This window comes from Protopterus annectens, chromosome 10.part0 (genome assembly GCF_019279795.1).
Source record: "Protopterus annectens isolate FY-2018-M chromosome 10.part0, PAN1.0, whole genome shotgun sequence".
NCBI classification, from domain to species: Eukaryota; Metazoa; Chordata; order Ceratodontiformes; family Protopteridae; genus Protopterus; species Protopterus annectens.
Genome location: NC_056744.1, coordinates 1,037,327,531 through 1,037,351,205, shown reverse-complemented (window position 1 = coordinate 1,037,351,205; position 23,675 = coordinate 1,037,327,531). Strand labels below are relative to the sequence as shown.

General features: G+C 35.2%; 1 protein-coding gene and 1 pseudogene across 2 annotated transcripts in view; one reads left to right on the top strand and one right to left on the bottom strand.

The window, feature by feature from the left end:
• Nucleotides 1-10,061, bottom strand: part of LOC122812889 — a 32,551-nt pseudogene extending 22,490 nt beyond the window's left edge.
• LOC122813471 (serine/threonine-protein kinase TNNI3K) overlaps nucleotides 1-23,675 on the top strand; it is a 2,121,983-nt gene that overhangs the window by 906,726 nt on the left and 1,191,582 nt on the right. For both annotated transcript variants that reach the window (XM_044085806.1, XM_044085805.1), the window contains exons 14-15: nucleotides 17,007-17,099; nucleotides 17,198-17,255. In XM_044085806.1, coding sequence (XP_043941741.1) covers nucleotides 17,007-17,099; nucleotides 17,198-17,255 — 151 coding nt within the window. The remainder of the gene's footprint in view (nucleotides 1-17,006; nucleotides 17,100-17,197; nucleotides 17,256-23,675) is intronic.

Sequence of the window (23,675 nt, the reverse complement as noted above, 5' to 3'; positions counted from 1 at the left end):
AACTTTTTGTGATATTCTGGGTAAAATACTATTGATTGTATTTAATTATATAATTAATAATAAAATTAATGATCTCCATTTTAACGCATCAAAAGCTATCCTTATACCTAAAATGAATACTGATACTCAGAATCCGGATAATTATAGACCAATCTCACTTTTAAATGTTGATATGAAAATTTTGACTTCTATCTTGGCTAATAGATTGAAAAGAATTATGAATCAAATAATTTCTAGCGAACAAGCTGGTTTTGTAACTGCCAGACAAACAAGTGATAATACATTAACACTACATTCATTAATTTCTTATGCTAAGCAAAAGAATTTAAATATTTATGCACTCATAATTGATGCGCAAAAGGCTTTTGATAGGGTTGATGTAGGATTCTTGTTTGACACTTTGCCACAGTTCAACATACCCAAGGAATTTATATCATGGTTACAAATTTTATATACTAATCCTTACACTACTTTGTATATTAACAAAAGTTTCTCTAAAAGAATACAACTTAAAAATGGAACACGACAGGGCTGTCCCTTGTCTCCCTTGTTGTTCAATATATATTTAGAACCTTTATTTTTATATATTAAACAGAATGTATATCATAATGCACCCATATTATATGGAACAAAAATATCCATGGCGGCGTTTGCTGATGACCTTAATATTTACTGCACAACACCAATATCAGATACTGAAAAATTACTGAAAGCGGTGGAGAACTTTGCGGTAATATCTAATTACAAAATTAACCTCAAAAACAAGCATATTTCCCTTAAGGACTCAAACCCTTTTCACTTCTTTCATTGGTGGGACAGGTTAAATCTGAAGAGAAAATTAAATACTTGGGTATTACCTTTTCTACAGATGATAAGGAGTTTTATAACACTAACATTAAATTAGTCTGGGATCACATAATATTAGATTTTAAAAGATGGAAAAATCTAAAGTTACCGGTATTAGCAAAAGTTGCAATTATTAAAATGAATGTTTTACCCAGATTATTATATATATTTAGATCTGCTCAAGTATTCATTTCCAAAGGGTTTTTAAACAAATCCATAGGGAATCCGCTAAGTTTATTTGGGATCCAAAAAGACCAGAATATCATATGACAAATTGATGACCCCAAAAAATAAAGGGGACTAGACCTACCAAATTTGAAATGTACTATTTAATAATAAATTGAACAGAATCTTAAGAATTGCTAACTATGATATATCTAGCAATAAATGGACACCAATGTGGGTAACTGTGAACTATAAATATATCTCGAATTTGAATATTAACCCCAAAGCAGTACCTTTTTTAAAAAAGGAAATGATTAAATCGTATGATATAATGGATCACATTAAATTATATATAATGTCAGTACAGAATTTATTTGGATCTCTAAATCTTATCCAGCATATGATGGTTTTCCAACCTTTTCATAGAAATCCTAACTTGAAAATTAATAATAAACTAATAAATCTTAAAACTTTTCCTCTTATGATGAATCTTATCTTACTTGATATATATCCTTACTTAAAAGAATCCATTAATACAATAAGACAAGAAATGAATCTGCCCAAATCATATTTAACTATTTTGAGACAGATTAAGGAACTAGCTATAAGTTATTTTGATGACTTTAAAATTAAAGATGAGGAAATAACAAAATGTTTTAACTTATGGCAATCTCTTCAACAAGATGTCAAATATATAACAGCCACTAATAAATTAATAAAGGATTTTAAATTTCAGAATACAGTACTTATTTCAAAATATTGGAGGGAGAAATTACCACTTACAGAGGACAAGCAGTTCATGAAGGCAATTAATCTAACAACGAAATCAATATCTTTCCAAAAATTAATGTATACTCAACTTATGATTTTTGGAAATGCCTATTATACACGCCTCAGATTGCACAAGTTTAATTCTAAAAACTCTCCAATCTGTCCATATTGTACAGATCAAACAGCAGATCTTCTTCATATGTTCTGGAGCTGTAAATGTATCTATAAACTCTGGAATTCGTTAAAACTGCAAAACCAAAAGATGGGATATCAAAGTTCAACACTTTCATGGGAATTCATGATATTACATATCCCTCCAAAACAACTTCCTAGATCCCAAGTCACTATATTTATTAATATTTTCTTACTAATGAAACTTTATATAGCCACAAACTGGTTAAATCCATCTCAAACCTCATGGAACAATTTTAGGACTTTAGCAATAAGACATATATTAGCTCACAAACTACTTTTGAAGGATCATAATAAAAATATTAATAACCCAAAGATATGGGAACAAATTTTTAATATCATACTGGCATAATATATGGAGATCGAGTGTATTGTGAGACATATATACTCATTACGGGAAAAGATGTTAATAAGTAAAGATTGAGATAACTGACTTATGTAAAATTCTTTTGTTATATGTTTCTGTATAACTTGATGTTATATTTGGAGGCATTCATGTAAATATTGTATATATGTTTTTGGGATTGAACTAGATAGGATAGTTAGAAAGTATTAATATTTTTTGTTTTGTTTAAGTTTGTATGGAAAATACTAAAACAATAAAGATTTATTATTGAAAAAAAAACAAATGATGTCTTAGTGAAGATTCATGAGCACATTCAAGTATAAATATGGTTTATTTCCCTTAAAATACATTTTAGCAACAACTTTTCGTAGGGTAAACAAAACTCATGCAGAATCTTATGGTTAAGGAGAAAATAAAATAAAGTAATGCTTGCAACTAAGTATATACAAATATAGTATCCATTGCTTAAAAACGAAAGTAGTAAAGATTACACATCTCTAATACATGATGAAGAGTCAATAATAAAAAAATAAATAAACAGTGCAACTCAACTAGTAGTCTGCAATAAACAGAATTTCAAAGGCGTTTCTAATAAAAGCAGTGTTATTTCTAATGTTAAATAACTGAATATATATGTGTTTCCATGTTAAATATCTAACACAGAAATTACTTGTCATTTCAATGCCAACAGAATGCAACAACAGTATATGAAAAATAATTTTATATGAAAAAGAATTTTTTAAAAATGTTCCTTAAGCAATGGGTAAAGCACCAAGCTACAATGAGAACACTTTCTAACCTTTAGTATGCACAGTTGTATCAGCCAAAACAAGTCAAAATGCAGCTGTTTCAGTAAAGAAATATGGCAAGGCATTGCGTAAAAGACACGTCTAAACCAAAATAAACAAACCGCTGGATTCACATTGCGGCACTTCATTCAAAAGCCATGCAGATACTGAGCATGCGAAAAAAAGCAGATAGCCAAACAAACAAAAAATCAGTTCACAACCATGCCCATGAATACGGCACATTGTTCTGCAGATGAGTTGGTACTGTGAGCAAAAAGGTAACAAGTAAATAAAGTAGCAAAAGACAAAAGAAAGAAAGAGACGCAACACCTAAGTAAATCCACAGCTGTTGATGTTCAATGACATTGACAATAGGTAAACATAGCGCTTCAAAATACCGTGGGTCTAAACATTAAAAACTTGTTATTGCTTACACAAAAAGATGTGTGTGTCTAGAAGTAAGCAAAAATCAAAAATCAAGTCAGACCACAATGCAGAACCTAACAAAAATAAAACATACAAAACCTAAACGAAACTATACAAAGTAAAGTAAGATAAGGTAAGGTAAGGATCGAAGTACAGCGGAAACGCTGCAGAGGTCAGAAAACCAATGTTTCTAAAGTTTAAAAATTTGTGAATTAAAGTTTAAAAGCTAGACTTAAGGTTCAACATAAGAACCAATCACCCAAAATTCTTAAAAAGGTCTTATCTTAGCAAGTTTCTTAACTTTAAAACACAAGTCAAAGAAGTAACTTCGTTCAACCCTGGTGGCATGTAAGAGTTCATTTTAAGTTGCCAAATAAGTTCCTTTTTCTCTAATAACAATTGCTGGGGTCCTCCTCTTTCATCTATAAGTACCTGGTCTATAACTTTAAAAAGGAAAGTGTGAGAAGGGTTGTTATTACAATGTCTTGCAAGGGCGTTAGTATTGCTCTTCTTCCTAATGTGGTATGTATGTTCATAAATTCTCTCTTTAAGTTTTCTGTCAGTCTTCCCTATATAAAAGGCAGGGCATGACTGGCACACAGCTAAGTACACCACTGATTTTGAGTTACAATTGTAACGATCCTTTGCTTTAAACAGATGTTGCTTCACTATACATGTGGACCCTGTAGATATAAATTTACAATAGTTACATGTCTCACATTTGTATGTGCCTTCAATTCTAATATATAATGTTTTTGAGGTTTCTGCCCTTTCTGAAAATGATAACAGGTTTGTCCCCTACTTTCTCCATGAGTTCTTTTTCAAAGGATAACAACTGCCAATTCTTTCTAAGTACATTGCTAATGTATTTAGCTTCTAATGAAAAAGAAGTAATGAAACTTTTTTTATTGTACTTCTCTTGGGGAAAAATGGTTTGACCCGTGCTAGGAGAGTGGACATCAAGACTCTGTAATGTGACTTCATCTGACTCTACCAGGTTTACATTGACTTGCTTTAAAGTCAGAATGGGATTAAAAGAACCCAAACCTCTTTTCCTACAAACTTCTCCTATTGTGTCATCAACCAGTGATTCAGGGTACCCACGACTCATAAACATGCATTTCAACAAGGTACATTCCTCATTGAAAGCGGAGTCTTCAGTAGTCATTCTTGCCGCTCTAACTAGTTGGCCCTTTAAAACATATTTTTTCTGGTGTAGCAGGTGGCAACTAGAAAAGTGTAACATAGTGTTAGAGTGCGTGGGTTTCCTGTAAGTTTTAGCAACATAACCCCTATGAATGTCATCTCTCTTCATTTCAACATCTAAATAATTAATAGTGTCTTCACCAAAAGTAAATATGAATTTCAAAAATGGAGTGCTGTTATTTAAAACTTCAGCAAAGTTACTTGCATCCCCTACGTTACCTTGAAACATGATGAAAATGTCATCCAAAAACCTGTTATATAGTTTATCTTTCTGAAAATTGTTGTCTTTGAATACGTAGTCATGTTCCCACTGGGCCAGTACTACATTGGCATAGCTGGCTCCACAAGGGGAACCCATAGCTACTCCAATTATTTGTTTATGTATGCCCCCATTAAATCCAACATAGTTGTTGTTCAGGATCACGTCTAATAGTTCTTGAATTAGATGGATCTCATCACTCTCCACTCCATGTGCTATTAGGTTCCTGGTGACATCGTCAATCCCTATGTCATGTGTTATGGAGAGGTAAAGGTCGACTACATCTATTGTAAGAAAATGTATGTTGTCACCGTATTCAAATTTGTCTACATTTTCTAAAAAAGCCCAGGAGTCTTTAACTATTTGTAACTCTTGGGACACATACTTCTTTAATAGCTCATCAACGAACTTGTCACAAGCGTAGGTAATAGAAAACCTGGCATTGACCAAAGCCCTCATAGGGGGGTTTTGAAGGTTTTTATGAATCTTACGTAAACCAAATAAGTTAGGTGTTTTTGGGTTAGGAACTACTATATAGTTGTAAATATCAATGCTGATCAAGCCTTCAATCAATAAGTCCCTAAAGAAGGAAAACATTTTTTATATGCAGTGTTCATTTCATTGATACTTGATCTAACATAGATGTTACTGTTCAAAATGTCCAACATTTTCCTATCATATTCTTCTTTGTCCATGATCACCAAACCACCTCCTTTGTCTGGTTTCAAAACTCTGACCGGTAAAGTTCTAACTAGGTTCAAGGCTTCTACTTCATTGTCTGAAACATTCTTAATGGTATGTCTCTTTCTAGTCCTGTAGAGAGCCCTGATATCGGCCTCACACATGTGCTCAAATAGAGATAAAGGGGGGCAAATTGGTGGATTGTAAGTACTAGATACCCTCAAAGGGTCTTCTACAAAAGGCTTGTCTCCGAAAATCAAGGACAGGTTGAGTTTTCGGATGTATAACTTCAAGTCAATCAAAGTCGCTGGTAGGTCAAAGTGCTCATCAGGTACAAAGGTCAGTCCTTTGCTAAAAAGATTACAAAGTTCATTTCTAATATTAAAATTAGCGTAATTGTACACTTTGAAGTCTCCAGTATTGTTCGATAAAATGACGGGTACTGAAGTTATCTGTTGTAATTAATGTTCTCTTTCCTGCCCCTCATATTGTATCTCCGTTGGTGGTTCTGGCCCCTGTTGGAAAAAGAATCATTACTGTCATTAGTGTTAAAGTGGTTGTTGTTAGCCAAATTATTGGCTGGGCGCAAGTTAGGGTCATCATTTCTCCAATCTCCCTCAAATGCATCTAATTCTCTGACACCTGTTCCTACTCGCATTGCAGGCTCAGGGTCTTTACTACCATAAGGACGCCTGGAGTTATTGCGTTGAGTTTGTTTGTATTTCTTTACTGAAACAGCTGCATTTTGACTTGTTTTGTCTGATACAGCTGTGCATACTAAAGGTTAGAAAGTGTTCTCATTGTAGCTTGGTGCTTTACCCGTTGCTTAAGGAACATTTTTAAAAAATTCTTTTTCATATACTGTTGTTGTATTCTGTTGGCATTGAAATGGCAAGTAATTTCTGTGTTAGATATTTAACACGGAAACACATATATACTCGGTTATTTAACATTAGAAATAACACTGCTTTTATTAGTAACGCCTTTGAAATTCTGTTTATTGCAGACTACTAGTTGAGTTGCACTGTTTATTTATTTTTTTATTATTGACTCTTCATCATGTATTAGAGATGTGTACTCTTTACTACTTTCTTTTTTAAGCAACGGATACTATATTTGTATATACTTAGTTGCAAGCATTACTTTATTTTATTTTCTCCTTAACCACAAGATTCTGCATGAGTTTTGTTTACCCTATGAAAAGTTGTTGCTAAAATGTATTTTAAGGGAAACAAACTGTATTTATACTTGAATGTGTTCATGAATCTTCACTAAGACATCGTTTGTTACTTTTACCAAGTTTGTGTTTCTTTTTTTGAAAACTTTTTTATGTTTGGCATTTCGTCTATACAAAGTAGACATTTATTTCATGCTTTTAATGTAATACAACTTTAAATGTGAAGGTATGTCAGTGGGTTCAATTAAGGCAGCTGTTTTTATAATTTTGTAATACGCCCCTTTTTTGGCGCCTTTTTGGTTTTAAATCGTGTTAGATGATTTTTTTTACTTTGTCTGAAGAAGTCTTCCTACTAAGGGAGATGAAAAGCGCTTTACTTTCATATTTCCTAATAAACCTTTGGAGTTTTAGACCTGCTGGTTTGGAACCTTTTGGTTTGTTTTTTGACAACTCTAAGAAAGTGTTAGGTGAAGTGGATATAGTAACAACAAATTTCCAAAAAATCTCAGGACTCTCCTTCAAAAATCTAAATCCAAATATTTATTATTAAATAAAAAAAGAACATACAGGTTCCAGTTAATCATATTATTGGAAACCAAGTTTCAACTCTAGACTATTTAGGAATAGTCCTAGGCAAGAATATAGAGGAAACCTTACAATTTAACTATGCTAAAGCCATAGACTTAATCAAGACATTAATAAGCAAATGGAATAATTTGTTTATAACATTTGGTGATAGGTTACAACTGATAAAAATGGTTTTGTTACCTAAAATATTATATATAGCACAATAGAGTAGCATATTCTCATCATATCAGAAAATGGGAACAAGGGGAGTTAAAATTTCTAGAGACTGAAACTTATATAAAGGCATCTATAATTAAAATAGTGATGAATTGGATAAATCCTAGATACTCTTCCAATTGGAAACAGTTACACTCCATTATACTAATGAATGAAAATTATTAATCAAAGAATGCTTTGGTAACTGACAAAGATAAGATATGGCACTATTTAAGTTTAAATGTGCAGTATAGTACAACAAAAGTAACTAAACTAACACTAATAAACAATATTTTTGAGTGTTTAGAAAATTCATTAACACAAATTTAGATATAAAACTGTGGTATAGATTTTTAATACCATTTACTATTACAAGGGATTTCCCTGATAAAACACATAGAGAGATTTTTGGTTTATGGGAAAGTAATAACCTATTTTGTTGATTGCAATGTATTGAAAACCAACAAGCTTTAAACACACAAAGTATATTGTCAATCTATGGCCTATCCCCTATTGACTGGTTGGTTCTTCAGAGTGTCACAGCATACACTAAGGATCTGTGTAGAATAATACATAACTCATCCTTCAAAACTGTACCAAAAATTATAAACTGGATTTTTGGAATTCTATATAATAATATCAATGTTAAGAAGAGAGAGAGAGAGAGAGGAGGGTATCTCTCCAAACTATTTGAGAAGCAAAATTGTGGAAGGCTACCTGGATGTTCTGTTAGTGGAGACTTTGCCATTGCTAGAAAGGGAAGTCATAAGTGGATCACATTTTTAGCAAGTTATGACAGACAGCAACTGTTATGGAAAATGTGCAACCAGGCAAAAGAAACTGGTAGTGGCAGGAACATCAGCATTTCTAGAAAACTAATCTAGAGAAGTGGCTTTGAAATCCATTCTCAGTTTTTTGATATAATGAGGAAGAGCAAGCATACAGAACTGAACTTTACGTTTTTTTTCCTGGAAAAAAGATTTTAGCACTACAATTTTTAGGAAACCCACTTATTCTAATGCCCTCCTACATTTTGACAGTTTTCATCCCCTACACCAGAAAAAGGCATTGGTGAAGGGCCAGGTTTCTGAATGGGATGATTTTATTCATCAAATTGAAGTATTGAAGGGCATGCTTTTACATAGAGGGTACCTTGAAGTCTTCCTAGATCAAATTTTACAAGAAGCAATAAACAAAAGAAAAAGAGGGCACCTTTTCCCTTTACTTGGAAAAGGTATTTCTCAAAATGAAAGTACTTTTAAGGCTTCCAAGGCTGAAATTGACTTTAAGAGATCAGCCATTTTTTAAGTATAATAGGCAGTTTAGTGATATTACCCAGATTATTCAACATAATTGGAATTTATTTTATACCAGCCAAGACTACGTTGAAATTGTGGGGAAGGCTCCAAATATTGTATATCAGAAGGACACTACCTTCAAGAATATGTTAGAGAGAAATCTGAATATTAATTCAGGGGTGGGGGGTATGTCAAAATGCCTTATGCCTGATTATAACAATTTAAATTCACATCAGTAAATTAACATTTATCTCATCATGCTCAAAAACAAAACCTGCAGCAAATAATGGTACAATATTTCACATTTCAATGGTTTAGCTCTCTTTAAAAACATTTTTTTTCTTTCAGGCACAATTTACTTTGTTGATTATTCTACTTAATGTGCACTTGATTAAACATCACCATGTAACAGTATAAACTGCTAGCAAGATGCTGCTAGCAAGATGAAATTAACTAGTCGGATAGCATATCACTATCAAAATCTTTGCAATGGTTCATATTCTTTTTTAAATTAGTCTGTTCTTCATGAAACAGTATATTTCAGCTTCCATGAGTCAGTACATTTTAGCTCCTACATCTCATCATTTTAAAAAAGTGACAAATAACTACCAGCCAGCCATTTATTTTTGGTTAAACGTTGGAGCTCTAATCCTTTAACCCCCCCCCCCCACACTACTTAATACATATTAAACTTGTATTGAACCTTTGAAGGATGACTGAAGTTTATTACATTAAAATATATTTCCTAATTTGAGGTAGCATAGGAGCCCAACAAATTGGAAAACAAAAACACATACATGAAGAAAGAAAAATTGCCATTTTTGTCACACTTAATAAAGAACACAGATTAAGCATCATTTTTCAACTAACCATTAGTACATTGTCAATATCTGTCCATTGACTACTCAGCCCTGCTTAATATATCATAGTTCCTAAACATTCAGTTCACTCCAGCTACCAGTTTGTGTAATGTTCTATGATCTGGCTAACCATCTTTTTCCAAATGCTTCTTTTGAAAGAATTTTTTTTCCACTGAGGATGATTCTGCCTTCAGTTCACCTTCAATTTCCCTATATGTAGGCATGTCAGTAAGTTCAATCAAGTCTGTTTCTATTTGTTCCATTTTTAATTGCATCAGTCTCATTGGTAACTATTGTTACTTTCACAGTCTTCATCAGGATTATCAAACGCTAGCGGTTTTGCATTCTAGGCTACCTTTTATATAGCAAGGAACAAAAACTTAAAGTTCAGTTCTGTACACTTGCTCTTCCTCATTATATCAAAAAATTGAGAATGGATTTCAAAGCCACTTTCAAAGCCACTTCTCTAGATTAGTTTTCTAGAAATGCTGATGTTCCTGCCACTACCAGTTTCTTTTGCCTGGTTGCCACATTTTCCATAACAGTTGCTGTCTGTCATAACTTGCTGAAAATGTGATCCACTTATGACTTCCCTTTCTAGCAATGGCAAAGTCTCCACTAACAGAACTTCCAGGTAGCCTTCCACAATTTTGCTTGTCACATAGTCTGGTGAGTTACCCCTCTCTCTCTCTCTCTCTCTCTCTCTCTCTCTCTCTCTCTCTCTCTCTCTCTCTCTCTCTCTCCAAAATGCCATAAAGCATGGAAATTAATTCTAAGGCTTTATCTTCCATCTGATTGATGATACAATTTAATTTGAACAAGACAGTTTACTCTACCTGCTGCAGTTTCATAACTAACAGATATCTGCTACCTAAATTGGCTCCATCACTAACTGTTGGTTTAGTAGGCATGTGTCACCTCAAATAGTGACAAGTCAGACCTTTTCATATACACATTCTACATTTCCCTCAAATATCATTGCTAAGTATGTGTTACATCCAGGCTGTTGGTCACCTAGTTTGGATTCATCTTCAACATATTTTACATTTTCTGGGTAGAGAATGCTGAATATTAAATAGAGTCACTTCCAACTCTTAGACTTGTTCACCCTCAAAATATTCTGCTGTCACTACACTGGCCATTTTTCCATTGTTAATCATTAAACATCTTTCTCCTACTCTCGACTGTGATCATCATCAAAATTAGCTTATTTGAATATTTTATTAAGTATATTCACTGACAGTCAAATGTAATGATTCAGCAGAGCCTGCTTCCTTGAGCAGCACTCTGCCTATGCACCCAAAGAATATCTGTTTTACATAACAGTATTGCCTGCTATGTTAAATCTTGGCAAATACACTGGAAAGCAAATCATTTTATAGTTTAAACCCTTTACCATTGCTAATCTCAAATTTTTTCTACCTGCACTAACTTTTGATGTTCTGCTGTTTATACTCACACTAGTCATTGCAGAGCTTGCTAAAAACATAATAACAGCATGACTTATGGGTTACATATTTGCATACATGCCACTTCCTGCAGTTTCCTCCCTTTCCACATGCATCTATGGTGGTTATCGATTACAGAAGCACTAAGCCATTTCGTCTTTTTGCCTGCTTCTGTCATCTTTGCTAATTTTCATTTATTCTTATTTGAAGAGGGTATAACACTGCAGTAATTAAAACAAAATCAGTAATAAAAAAAAAAGATTGATTCACAACTATTTGGTAATGAGCATATAGGACTGTCATATGGCCATATGCCTGCCAGTTGCAGTCATATGTGAATAGATCAATTGTATATTCACTCTTTTGCAGCAGGGTTTACTTTCAGTTACACACCACTGTAGAAACATAACAGTTCCATATACTTTTATACTCTGCTCTCTATACCATTTACTGCCACAAGTACTGAACCTGTCATCCCTAGTATCTTATATTTGCATGTTCTGAGCTATGTCCTGCAATATTTAATATTGGTTATCAGTATCTGCTGCTTGCTTTTTCCTTCTAATATTTTTTCAAATTATCTACTACATTTCCAGTTCTTGCCAAACCTTTAGATTCTCATTCCCCAGTATCTCTACTTTGGTTAGCTGCTTAGCTTCCAACTCATCTAGCTGTTTTCCAGAAACAAGTAAATTCTGATGCTTGATGTTCTACTTATCCTGAAATCAGTCTACCACAACATGCAGGTTTGTTTTCCTGGCAATTACAGTTCCCCAGGCGTACTAACTGTTTTGCCTGAAGTATAGTATTTTTACATGCACATGATTTTCCTTCCGGGAGTCCTGATAGTTTTACCTTTTCATATACCTGTCTATATAATTTTATATTTAATATATAAGGGTCTATATCAGTTCTGCGAAAATCCATTTCAGCGAATATCAAAAGAGCGACACGTATTAATCGAACCGCGAATAGACGGAATGCACTAAACTGCGAAATTTAAAACATCAAACGGTCATAGTCGGCCAACACCACCACCCACTACATACTACCTACCCAAACAAAATAAATAAACCACATACATACACTAACCAAACCCTACTCCTAACCCTAAAGTAAAGCACCAAAACCGAACTTCTAACCCTACACTAAACCCCACATACACAACTATCTATGCACTATCCTTAACCCGTCACTAACCCTAAGGTCCGTAACTAGTACACACTTTCCCTACAGAGATATACCCTAACAAAATAAATAATACACATAAATACATTTAACAAAACCCTACTTCTAACACTACACTAAACCCACATACACAACTATCTATGCACTATCCTAAACCCCTCCCTAACTCTAAGGTCCATAACTACTGCACACTTCCCCTACGGAGATATACCCTAACAAAATAAATAATACACATAAATACATTTACCAAAACCCTACTTCTAACACTACACTAAATCTTACATACATTACCTATCTATACACTTACCTTAACCCGCACCCTACATTAAGGTCCATACCTATCACACACTTACCTTACAGATCTATACCGCAGACAGGCCAACCAAAATACTTCGACATTTCGGATTTCGCTGTTTTGGACATTCGGCATTTACATAGTTCGTGCAATATGTGTCGATCATTTTGTATTCGTGGAAATGGCATTTTCATCGTCTGATAGGGAGCCAATATATAATACATATATATATATATATATCTGTGTGTGTATGTATGTGTGTGTGTGTATGTGTGTGTGTGCGCGTGTGTGTATATCCATTGTAATGTTTATGTACTTTCCCTTTGATTACATCACACTTTTCATATGCTTCATTTTGCTTGAGTAATGACTTCATGTTTAAAACTTATTGCTAATAGACCTTTAAAATTATATCCTCTTCTGTTAATAAACCAAGGGAAATTTCATACTACATTCTTAAAGACAGAATTTCCCCATAGGATTTTGCAGTTATTTTTAACAATGTTAATACACAACTGAATCTACTAAATGAATCAAAATAAAACCATCATACATGCAGTCTTCTTTGGAAACAGCAGAATTAGTATTTAAGCCACCTTTCAAAATAGAGGCATATTCCCCCATTCCTTCCACTCAAGACTTCATTGTAAACATCTCTAATCAGCTTATTAGGATACACTCTTATGTGAAAAAAATCAAGGTGTAGATATGCTGAAATAGTTTTGTTTTCTTATTTAAAAATTATCAATTTTTTTACTTTCTGTGCACATGGATTGATATTGTATTAGAATTTTTTCACATTTAACAGCATATATTTTGACAAGATATTTGATGTTGCGTCAGGGGCTGCTATGGCTCTAGAATTTGGCAATTTGGTATTAGTTGAATTGGGAGATGAGGTATGATACAAACATGAATTGCATAAAAGGCTTTACTGATATGCTTTTTTTCCTTCACATGGAAGGGTACAATAGATCAATTGGAAGAGTTGTTGTTTTTAAATCAGAGCCACAATTTTTTAAAATTCACTTATAACTGCAGTAGGAATGGACTTGCATATTTGGATGTAACGATAACCATCAATTCTAGTAAAGATGATTTTGTTTCATCTGTTTTTAGGAAAGAGACATTTATTAATTAATATTTACACATTCAAAGTTGCCATCCTGTACATACTAAAAATGTATTATTGACTTCAGATGATGAGAAATCTGTGCTTGAGAAGGAAATACTGCCCTTTGTTTCAGATTAAGTAGATATCTTAACATTGGTAAAATAATTTGTTAATCCTATGGGGAAATTCTGATCTTAAGAATGTAGTAATACATTTTTCTAGGCTTATTAATAGAAGAGGATGTAATTTGCATGGTATTTTAGAAAACAAAGATGTGATCCACAAGGTTATTTGTAAACAGGAACGCATTTTCCATGTTTAATTGTAAACAGTGCAGATAAATTACAATTTTCCATGTTTCAGTCAGCAGTGTTAATTATGTTTTCTGAAGCAAAGGGAACATTCACATGTAAACTGGTAAGTTTGGTTTCTTTACAACGTGCTCAGGTTATGAGGCATTTTAAGTGGGTAAGACCATGAGGACATCTGCAGAAAGAATATGTGGACATCAGATTTCTGTTAAAAAATAAAAATGTTACAACTGCATTTGGTAAACACAGTTCTGAATGTAAGACTTTAAAAAATTTAATTTTTTAGTCTTTGATCAAATTGAGCATGATTTTAGGGGTGGTGGCATGAATGCCATTTTAGAATGCAGGAAACCTGGACTGCAGATTAAATGCAGGGTGTTTCCTTGGATTAAATGGACATTTAAGCAGCAAATGTGTGTTAAAGAGGAGAAGATGACTTTTGTATGGACTCATTTGTAAACTCATTTACTGTTTTGTGTGGCAAATTGATTGGCTAGTTAATTATCCACGTGATTTAATTTATATATTTAAAATGTCCATTGTTTTATGTGTGTTGTCAAAAATGCTAAAACACAACACATTGGTGGAGTAATTTATGATTTTGTTTTGTTATAATACAAAATGTACTTTTTCACTTCATGTTTTTTTTTTTTTTTTTTTTTTTTTTTTTTTTTATGAATCTCCTTGTGGGTGGGTGGAGACTCAAACTACTCCAGCTACAAGGTCAATTTTAAGTTTTTTTTATGAATCTCCTTGTAGGTGGGTGCAGACTCAGACTACTCCAGTTGCAAGGTCAATTTTAGATCGCTTCAAGTTTTGTAAGTCCCTGAACTATCATTTGATATCTGTACAGGACCTTCCAGTCCTGACTGTTTCCCTGTATGCTATAATAATGCATCTGATTTCACTGCAGTTCTACAGTCCAACTAAAAAAAAAACCTGGGACTCATTTTGGAGGCATAGATTTATTTTAAATGGCTTCAAAGTTTTCATTACTCTTTGGTACTAAAAGGGGATCACCACTGCCAGATTCAAGCTCTACTTATTCTTCAGGTCCCCTCTTTAAAAAAAAGCATGTGTGGCTTAACTTTACACACCATATTGCCTTTCATAGGCACCATGCAAAAACAGGTAAAGGTTGCTTATAGCGCCACACACTGTTGAGGTTATTTGTGCCCTTGGGAAGGATCATCTTATATTTGCACTTGAAAATAAGCCTACTTACAAGACGTTTGGAATTTTCAACACAATCTAGATAAGATTTATCAATTTATCTCCTGTAGCAGAAATATCCATCTATTGGTCCTCTGTGCTCCTTAACTGTGTCATTAACATTAACTGCACTGTTCTCTTTAATACATTTTCAGTTGCAGACTGAAGCACCTGTAAAGCAGAAAAATCCCATATTTACTATCCATAACCATGAAAATGCATTTTATAAGCTAGGTCTGGCTATCTGGAACTCTCTTTCAGTCTGCAAGTCTGGCATGTTTTCTTTAATAAGCTGAGGCATTTGTCAAGCTGAAATAGCCAAATTTTGCCAACAATTACAATGAAAATTCATTCTCTAAGCTAGGTGGCTATGTGAAGTTCTGTTCTAGTCTGTCTAAGAAGTCATATAAACTAGAGATATTTAATGAAGGGTTTCTCTGCCAATTAAAATTGCAGTCCCACTGGTCATCCTTTAGCAGGAATGCAGTGCCGTAGCAGCTGAAGTTGTTAGTAACCTTGTAAACCTTTCATTGTATTTTACACTGCTACACATTGATGGTCACTTCTTGTTCTTGGCCTTTTTACAAGTATCACTGGAGGATTTGTAACTTTAGTTTACTATGTACAATAAGCATTTATTGCAAATGAGTGTAGGCTCTGCATCCTGCATTTGTTAGATGCTGTAACTACTTCAATGTAGCAAACGCATTTCCTGTTCTTCTTTACTAAGGACAGTTCTTGTAAGTTTCTGTAATGAACACATGCTTTTCTTGTGTTTGGCCTTATGTATGGCTCTGGACCAGCCTACCCCACTTGGTTAAGAAACGAATAAATAACATATTAGAAGTACAGGACCTGTGAATTTTTAAATAGCCATTTAAATGACAAAAGTGCACATAGTTAGATTTACTGTAGCTAGGAAGAATAGTTTGGTACATTCTCTTCAAAATGTATCATGCACTAAGCTTAGTTTTGTGGCAATTACATTTTATATCAGGTTAATCAAGGACAATTAAGTTAATTATTAAGAAGAACATTAAGCAAAGGAATGCACAAAATCAATTTAAGCTTCCCGATGTACCAGAGTAGATCACATGTTTCATAGAGTTCAAAGAATACATTGTTTTCAGCATTTTTGTGATCTTCTTCATTGAAAATGCTTTATTAAAAGTTGTGAAGTTGTATGTTTTTTAACTTATAAAAATGTTCCTAACAGCAGGCAAATTGCATTTTACCACAAAGAATAAATCAGAGTTATACTTTTGATTAAACTAACCATTCTGTGTGTTTAACTTATTTTCTCGTGATACCTTCTTTTAATTAAAGTTAATACAAAACACAAAATACAAAACTTGCATATCATCACCAAGATCTCTGTATTGCATGTTCAAAATTGTACTTTTGAGATTAATACAACTCAAGCCAGATAGCAGACGTTTGAAGGTAAGTATGGCAAAAATAAGAAATGATCTAACAATACTTAGAAGATGGAACCATTGATCTAGCAAAAAGAGTATGAAGAGGCATGTAGAATGAGGAAAATAACAATCTATATACAAAAAAATGTTATTTCTTTGTGCACTATTTAGTATTTTATATTCTACCTATGATATAAACTGTTTTTTTTTCCTCACCTGCAGAAAAAGCAGACGTCCTTCTTTTACGTGCCAGCTTACCGTCCCATTTTCATCTTCAGCTGTCTGACATTGAATTTCATGAGATTATCGGAACAGGTAAAACAGTATATCAGTGCTCACATTTGCTATACTATATAGATAATTGCACTTCTAGTGCGTGCGACTTATTCATTGCTCTTTTTTACTATCTGCAGGTTCATTTGGAAAGGTATATAAGGGGAGATGCAGAAATAAAATTGTTGCCATTAAAAGGTAAGGAGAAAAAAAAAAGAAGAAAGAAGCAATGTCAGTTCATTTTTATTTCAAATATAATGTGTTTCTTTTGGGAAAGTTTAGTGCACAATGGCATGTTTTCCCCCTCCCACTTGCAATATGTTCATAAAATATTACAAAACATTAAAGAACAATGCAATAACAGCAAAAATGAGCGAATGCAGATTAATTGCCACAGGTAATGATAGTTATGGTTGTATAAAGGAAGGAAGTAGTACTACATGTAACAGTAGTAATAAGTTACAAAGCAAAACAAAAACAGTTAATACACAAAGATGTTTTTCTATGGAGCCCAAATGCAGTCAACAGAACTGCTATACATAATGAATTGATAGCATTGTGTAGCAGGCTTGCAAGTTATGACCATGACAGGAACACTTGCAGAAAGATGCAGGCGCTTAATGGATGGAGCTACATCATTCCAACACAATTGCGATACAGGTAAAGAAATCGCAGCTTGACATTGTCTGACAATTCATCATGTCTCAAGATGACCATATGAAGGTATTTTACAAGTAAAGTCAGTTTGAGTAGCAATGATAGTTTAAGGAACAGTAATGGAGCAAACGACTGAGAGCCAGTCTTCTTTCATAAATTCTTAATCACTACTTACTCTTATTTTTTGTTGCTATTTACAATAGAAGACAAAGACATATCCATATAGTGACATATGAGGAAACTGCTGACAGACAACTCTGCAAATGACTGAAGAGACATTTGTCTAGTACTACTGGGAAATTCATTAACTCATTCACTCCAACAGAGCTCCCAAGTTCTGTATTCTAATTTCATATTACTGCATCCTGAACTTTTCTTTTAGAAATTTAAGTTATGTCTTCACATTACAGTGATAGTGTTCATTAGGTTATAGGTCTTATAAGTCCTAATAAACACAGTAAATATTAATCATGTAATATTTTGTAAACAACTTAAAATAGCTTTGTATCGACTTAAGCTACACATATACTGTCAGCAGTATTTTGTTTGTCCATCTGTATGCATTTGCACTAGACAGAGGTCAGATATCAGTGCAGTGGTGTTGCCCATCATGTAAGCTTTAAGGTGAAGTATTTCAATAGCTTCTATGTTGTGTGGTTTTGGAATTATTAATACAAATATGAACAAGCTATATTGGACACCTGAAGACATCACTAGGATACATTTGTAGAAACATCTGAAGTTATTATTGGCATCTAATAACTTAAGCAGTGTAAAGTATGGAGACAAAGGAAGAAACAAAAGAGACCACTTGAGAGGACACCACCAGTAATGATGAATGTATTGGGAAGGAACAAGGAGTCATGACATTTTTTCTACACATAGGGTCAAACTTTAGTGATGATGAAATGGTGAAAGAGGCTGAACATAGAAAAAAGTATCTTTACAAAATCAGCTGAAGGCTTGGTGGCCTTATTATGGTTACTACTGGTATCCAGGGCAAGCACATGCAGGAAGCAGGAAATGAGGAGTTTGATGAATGTTTTAGAGCCTGATAAAAAGAATGAGGCGTTGGTTTAACACTGACATCATACAACAAATATAACAAAACAGATATATATATACTCGATGCTTGTTGTATCTATGCCAACTAGGCTCAAGTTAAACATGAAAACTGAAGATAAGGCCGGATGAGTACAACATCCATGTATTACTACAAACTTAAACAAGGTGTGGAAGGAGAGGGAGGAAATAAGTCACATTGTATGAAGGCCATTCAAGTCCAGAAATACAGCAAAGAAAAACTTCAGGATGAATGTAAAAAATGTTCATAGGTAGGTACTAGGCTATCAGCCCTAGGACTTATACAAGCCTAGTCAAAAAGGTACCCTGGCTTTTGCCACCCAAGAAGATTATTTTCCTGTGCTCCTGTCAAGCAGAGCCAAAGAGGTGATCCCCAGGATGAATTTCCTTGTTGTTGTTCCTATTTCCCATCAGATCATCAAGATTTTTCTTGAAGAGTGCTAATGAGGAGCTTTTTTTGATATAGATAGGTAGTCTGTTACAGAGTATGGGAAGTCTCTGGGACAGGAATCTATCCCTCCAGCATATTTTGTTTATTGTGATGACAAGGCTTAGGTCCCTAGAGCATGTAGCTCAGAGGGAGTGGGATTTCTTTAAGTGGAGCATGTCCAACAGCTGAACTCTGGGTTTGACATAGCTTTGTATGTTAGGCAGAGATCGCCTCTGAGTAGGTGATATGTGACGGAGTAAAGCTGGTGTTTTTGAGACGGTCTGTGTAGGGCATCTGTTTGAGGCTGATAATCCTCTATGTGAGGTATTTCTGTGGCCTTTCCGGTTGCTGTAGATGTCTTGTGAGGTACATATCAAAAGGGGCATTGTACTCTATAATGGGTCTAATGAGTGACAAGTAGAGGGGAACAATGACCTCTTTTTTTTCTGGATGAAAAACCTTTTGTGATGAGGTGTGCCACGTAGAAGGATTTCCTGACTACTGTGGTGATGTCATTATAAAAGGACAGACTATTGTCCAGGTGTGTCCCAAGGTCCCTTATCATACTTTTGGTGTTAAGTAGACTACCACCTATGTGATAGCTCATGGGGACAGAGTTTTTACCAAAGGGGATGATAATGCACTTTTTGGCACTGAGCTTGAGGCCATGGCTTTGACACCAGGCATCTGTCTCAGTGAGGCCCTTTTGTAGGATGTCCACATCATTAGGAGTTTCAGTTATGGCTCCTAGTCTGCAGTCATCTGCAAACTTTGTTAGCTAAAAACCTCCTGTGTTAGCCTGTACTTCAGAAAAGTAGATACCAAACAGGAGAGGACCCAGGACTGAACCCTGTGGTACTCCACTTGTCACTGGTCTGAAGTCGGATTCTGAGTCTACTACTTTCATAGTGTGAGTTCTGTCAGTGAGCCAGTTGGCAACCCATCTTGTGTGACAGAGATTTATACCTAGTTTGGTGAGTTTATCTATAATTCCAGAGTGGGGGATGGTGTCAAAAGCCTTGGTGAGATCTAGATAGGCTTTGTGAACCATCTTAACCTCGTCTATGGCTTTGGTGACTGCTTCAAAGAAGTCAATCTTGTTTAGGAGACATGATCTGCCTTTTACAAGCCTGAACTGGATGAATTCCAGAGTTTGGAGATTACCAATGTATTTGTTTATAAGTTCCATGATGATACATTCCATGGCCTTGCAGACCAGGCTCATTAGGCTAATGGGGCGATAGTTCCCAGGGTCAGTGGTGGCTCCCCCTTTGTGGAGTGGGATAACCGTCGCTGTGCACCATTCAGTAGGCACAAAGCCTAAGGTGAGGCTATGATTGAACATGGTGCTAAGGTGGGGTGCCAGTTCATTCTGTAGTTCATGTAGAATGTAGCCTGGGATGTTGTCAGGTCCCAATGGATGCTGTGTTCTTGGCTTTGGAGAGTATGTTTTTTACCTGTGCAGCTGTGATTACAGGAACTTTGCATTCTTCCGGTATAGAGATGGGCCCTTTAGGTGGTGGGGGGGGGGGTAAAGTTAGCACTGAACCTATATACCAGGATGTTGGCAATATCAGTTGGTTCTGTATATTTAGTGCCATTGTGCTGTAACTCAGAGCAGATCTGAGTGTTGCCATTGAGATTCTTGACATAGCTATAAAATGCTTTGTGGTTGTCTTTAGAATCAGTGGTGATTTTGTTTTCATAAATAGCTTTGGAGGATTTTATTAGGGATCTCAGCTTCTTACTGAGGCTGACCAGGGAGTTCTTCCAGTCATGGGATTTTACTCTTTTTTGCAAAAGTTTCTTTCTTCTGTTGTAGAGTTTGTTTATGGCAGGGGACCACAAGATTGGCTTCCTTTTTTTGGAGGATAGCATCTTGGTTCTGTTAGGGATAGCATGATCCATGCACTAGTGTAAGTGCTTATAAAGTGCATTTTTGTAGGATTCAGCAGTTGTATCTCTATTGTCCGTCTGCATGGGTGTCATGACGTTTGCCACTTCTGTCTTAAGAAGCATGAAGTTGGCTTTGGAGAAATTTTTTACGGTGGTTTCCCTAATGGGGGGTGGGGGAGGGATGTGGATGTCTAGGCTGATTAGCTTGTGGTCGGATCTGACCAATGAGGAATTGACCTCTGGTGTGGAACACCAGTTGCCCATGTTGGTAATGACCAGGTCTAAGATATTGCTTCCCCTGGTGGGGGTGTGGATAAGTTGATCCAAGGTATTGAAATTTATGAATGCCAGAAAACGTTGAGCAAAAGTGTTGGTACATGAGTAGTTTTCCCATTTAATAGTGGGGTAGTTGAAATCACCCATTATTAGGGTGTTGGGTTGTACCCTAATATTTTCCAGTGTATCAAGAAATGAGGAGTGAGAATCCTGGGGCATGATGGGGGATCTGTAGCAAGTTACAATTTGAATTGCAGTCTTGCCCAGAGTTAGTTGCACTTGGATAATCTTGGATGCATTATGCTGAGCAACTAGCCGGGAGGTGTGGACATCTTTAATGAATATGGACATGCCTCCACTTTTAGTGTTTTGGTCCAGGTTAGGTGGACGAAAGGTGTGTTATGAATTATAGCCTGGTAATGCAGGGGTGCTCTCTGGAGCTTTGAACCAGGTCTTAGTCACTGCACAGATGTCGATGTTCTCCATTTTAAGGAGTGCCTCGAGTGAGTGCATTTTGAGGTCTAGACTTCTAGTATTGAGTAGCATTACCCTCAGAGTTTGCTTGCTTGTACCTGTTACAGTGCTGAATTTGTCATTTGAACTTTGTCTAAAAAAGGCACTATAGGGGTGGGAAGTACACTGAGTGAAACAGCCAAATAAGTAGAAGAATGTAGTGGATATAAATCTGACCAAGGGATTGTGGGTGTGGAAAGTGAAGGCAGCAGTAGCAGAAAGCAATAGTTCATCACTTTTGTTCAAAGCAGAATCTAAAATGATAGGTAGATAACATGAGATGGAAGACTAACCTACAGGAGGGGAAATTATGTGGAAATGAGTGACAATATTAAGGAAAGGATGAAACAGTGGCATGAAAATGGCTCAGAAGAGGAACTACCTTTTGTGGCAAATCAGAGAAGCAATACTGGATGACATGAATGTTTGCAGGAGGAGAAGAAGAACGTAGCAGGAAGGAAGTGAAGTAGGTAGTTAGCTGAAATAAACAGTGAAGTGTCAACAATTATCACAAAAGCATACACCGTCAGGTATATGACAGCTTTAAAGACTGAAAAAAAATCCAGAAAAGGTACAGTTGAAAGTGCTACGAAAAGCAAAGATGGAAAGCAAGTTCTTTAAGGTGGATAAAGAGGGAACAGATGCCTTAGGTGGGGGAGTTTAAGTATCTTGGAGTCTTGCTCATGAGTGAAGACAGAGGGGATTCGGGGACTGACCAGATGGGTGCAGCTGCAATGGTACCATATGCATTGTACTAGCAGAACTGTAATTATAGCGAGGTGAAGGGGCATGCTACTAGGAAGAGTGATCATCAGGTGCTGAATGTGCAGGAGTGTAGAACTACCATTGCTTTATGAAGCTATAAGGATATTGCAGTTTCATGACTGAATGCTGATACTGTATGTGCAGTCACAACTGAAGTGCTGAATCATGGATTAACTGTAGCAGGTTTTACATTTATAACATACAACTTCGGCAATTTCAGACTATAGAGGAATGTTTTTATTTTATTTGATTATTTATTTATTTTGGTTTGTTTTTCTTGCTCCACACCTTTAAATCGAGGGACTCCAATTTGGGGAACTTCACAGTGTGTTAGATGCGCTAGCTATAGTTCTGGTACTAGAATATGGTGATGAAGTGGGAATTGATAGACAAATCTCTCAGTTTACAAGTCAGTTTATATTGTCATCCTTATCTCTGGTCACGATCTCTGGCACTGACTGAAAGGATAAAAGTGAGGTCCAGTCACTGTTTAGATGGATTCACTGTCATTCTCTGAAAGTGTAAGGAGCTCTGCAGTCTAGAATATCACACAGAATGTAGCCTCTGATGATTTGTGTTGAGAGAAATCAGTTGAGGTGGTTTGGGCACCTTGTAAGGATGTCTCTAGTGTATCTCCCATAGCAGATGTACCAGATGTAGCACAATGGACTGTCCCAAACTCTGCTGAACAATTATATCACTCACTTTTCTTGGGAATATCCAGGTGCCCCACAGGATGAGATGGAGACTATTAGCAGGGATTGGGAAGTCTGGAATTACCCTGCTTTGCTTGCTACCACTGCAGCCCTTCCTAGGACAAGCAGTTTTCAGAAGGACTGAAAAAAATTAGTGTCATAAGGCGATTATACACACATTAGTAGTGTAATAGAGCTGTAAATTATAACATTTGAAAAATGTTGACATTCATTAACAAAACTTGAGCGTTTACCTTTAAATGTCTATGACTGATAACTGAAATGTCATCAGAAATTCATGAC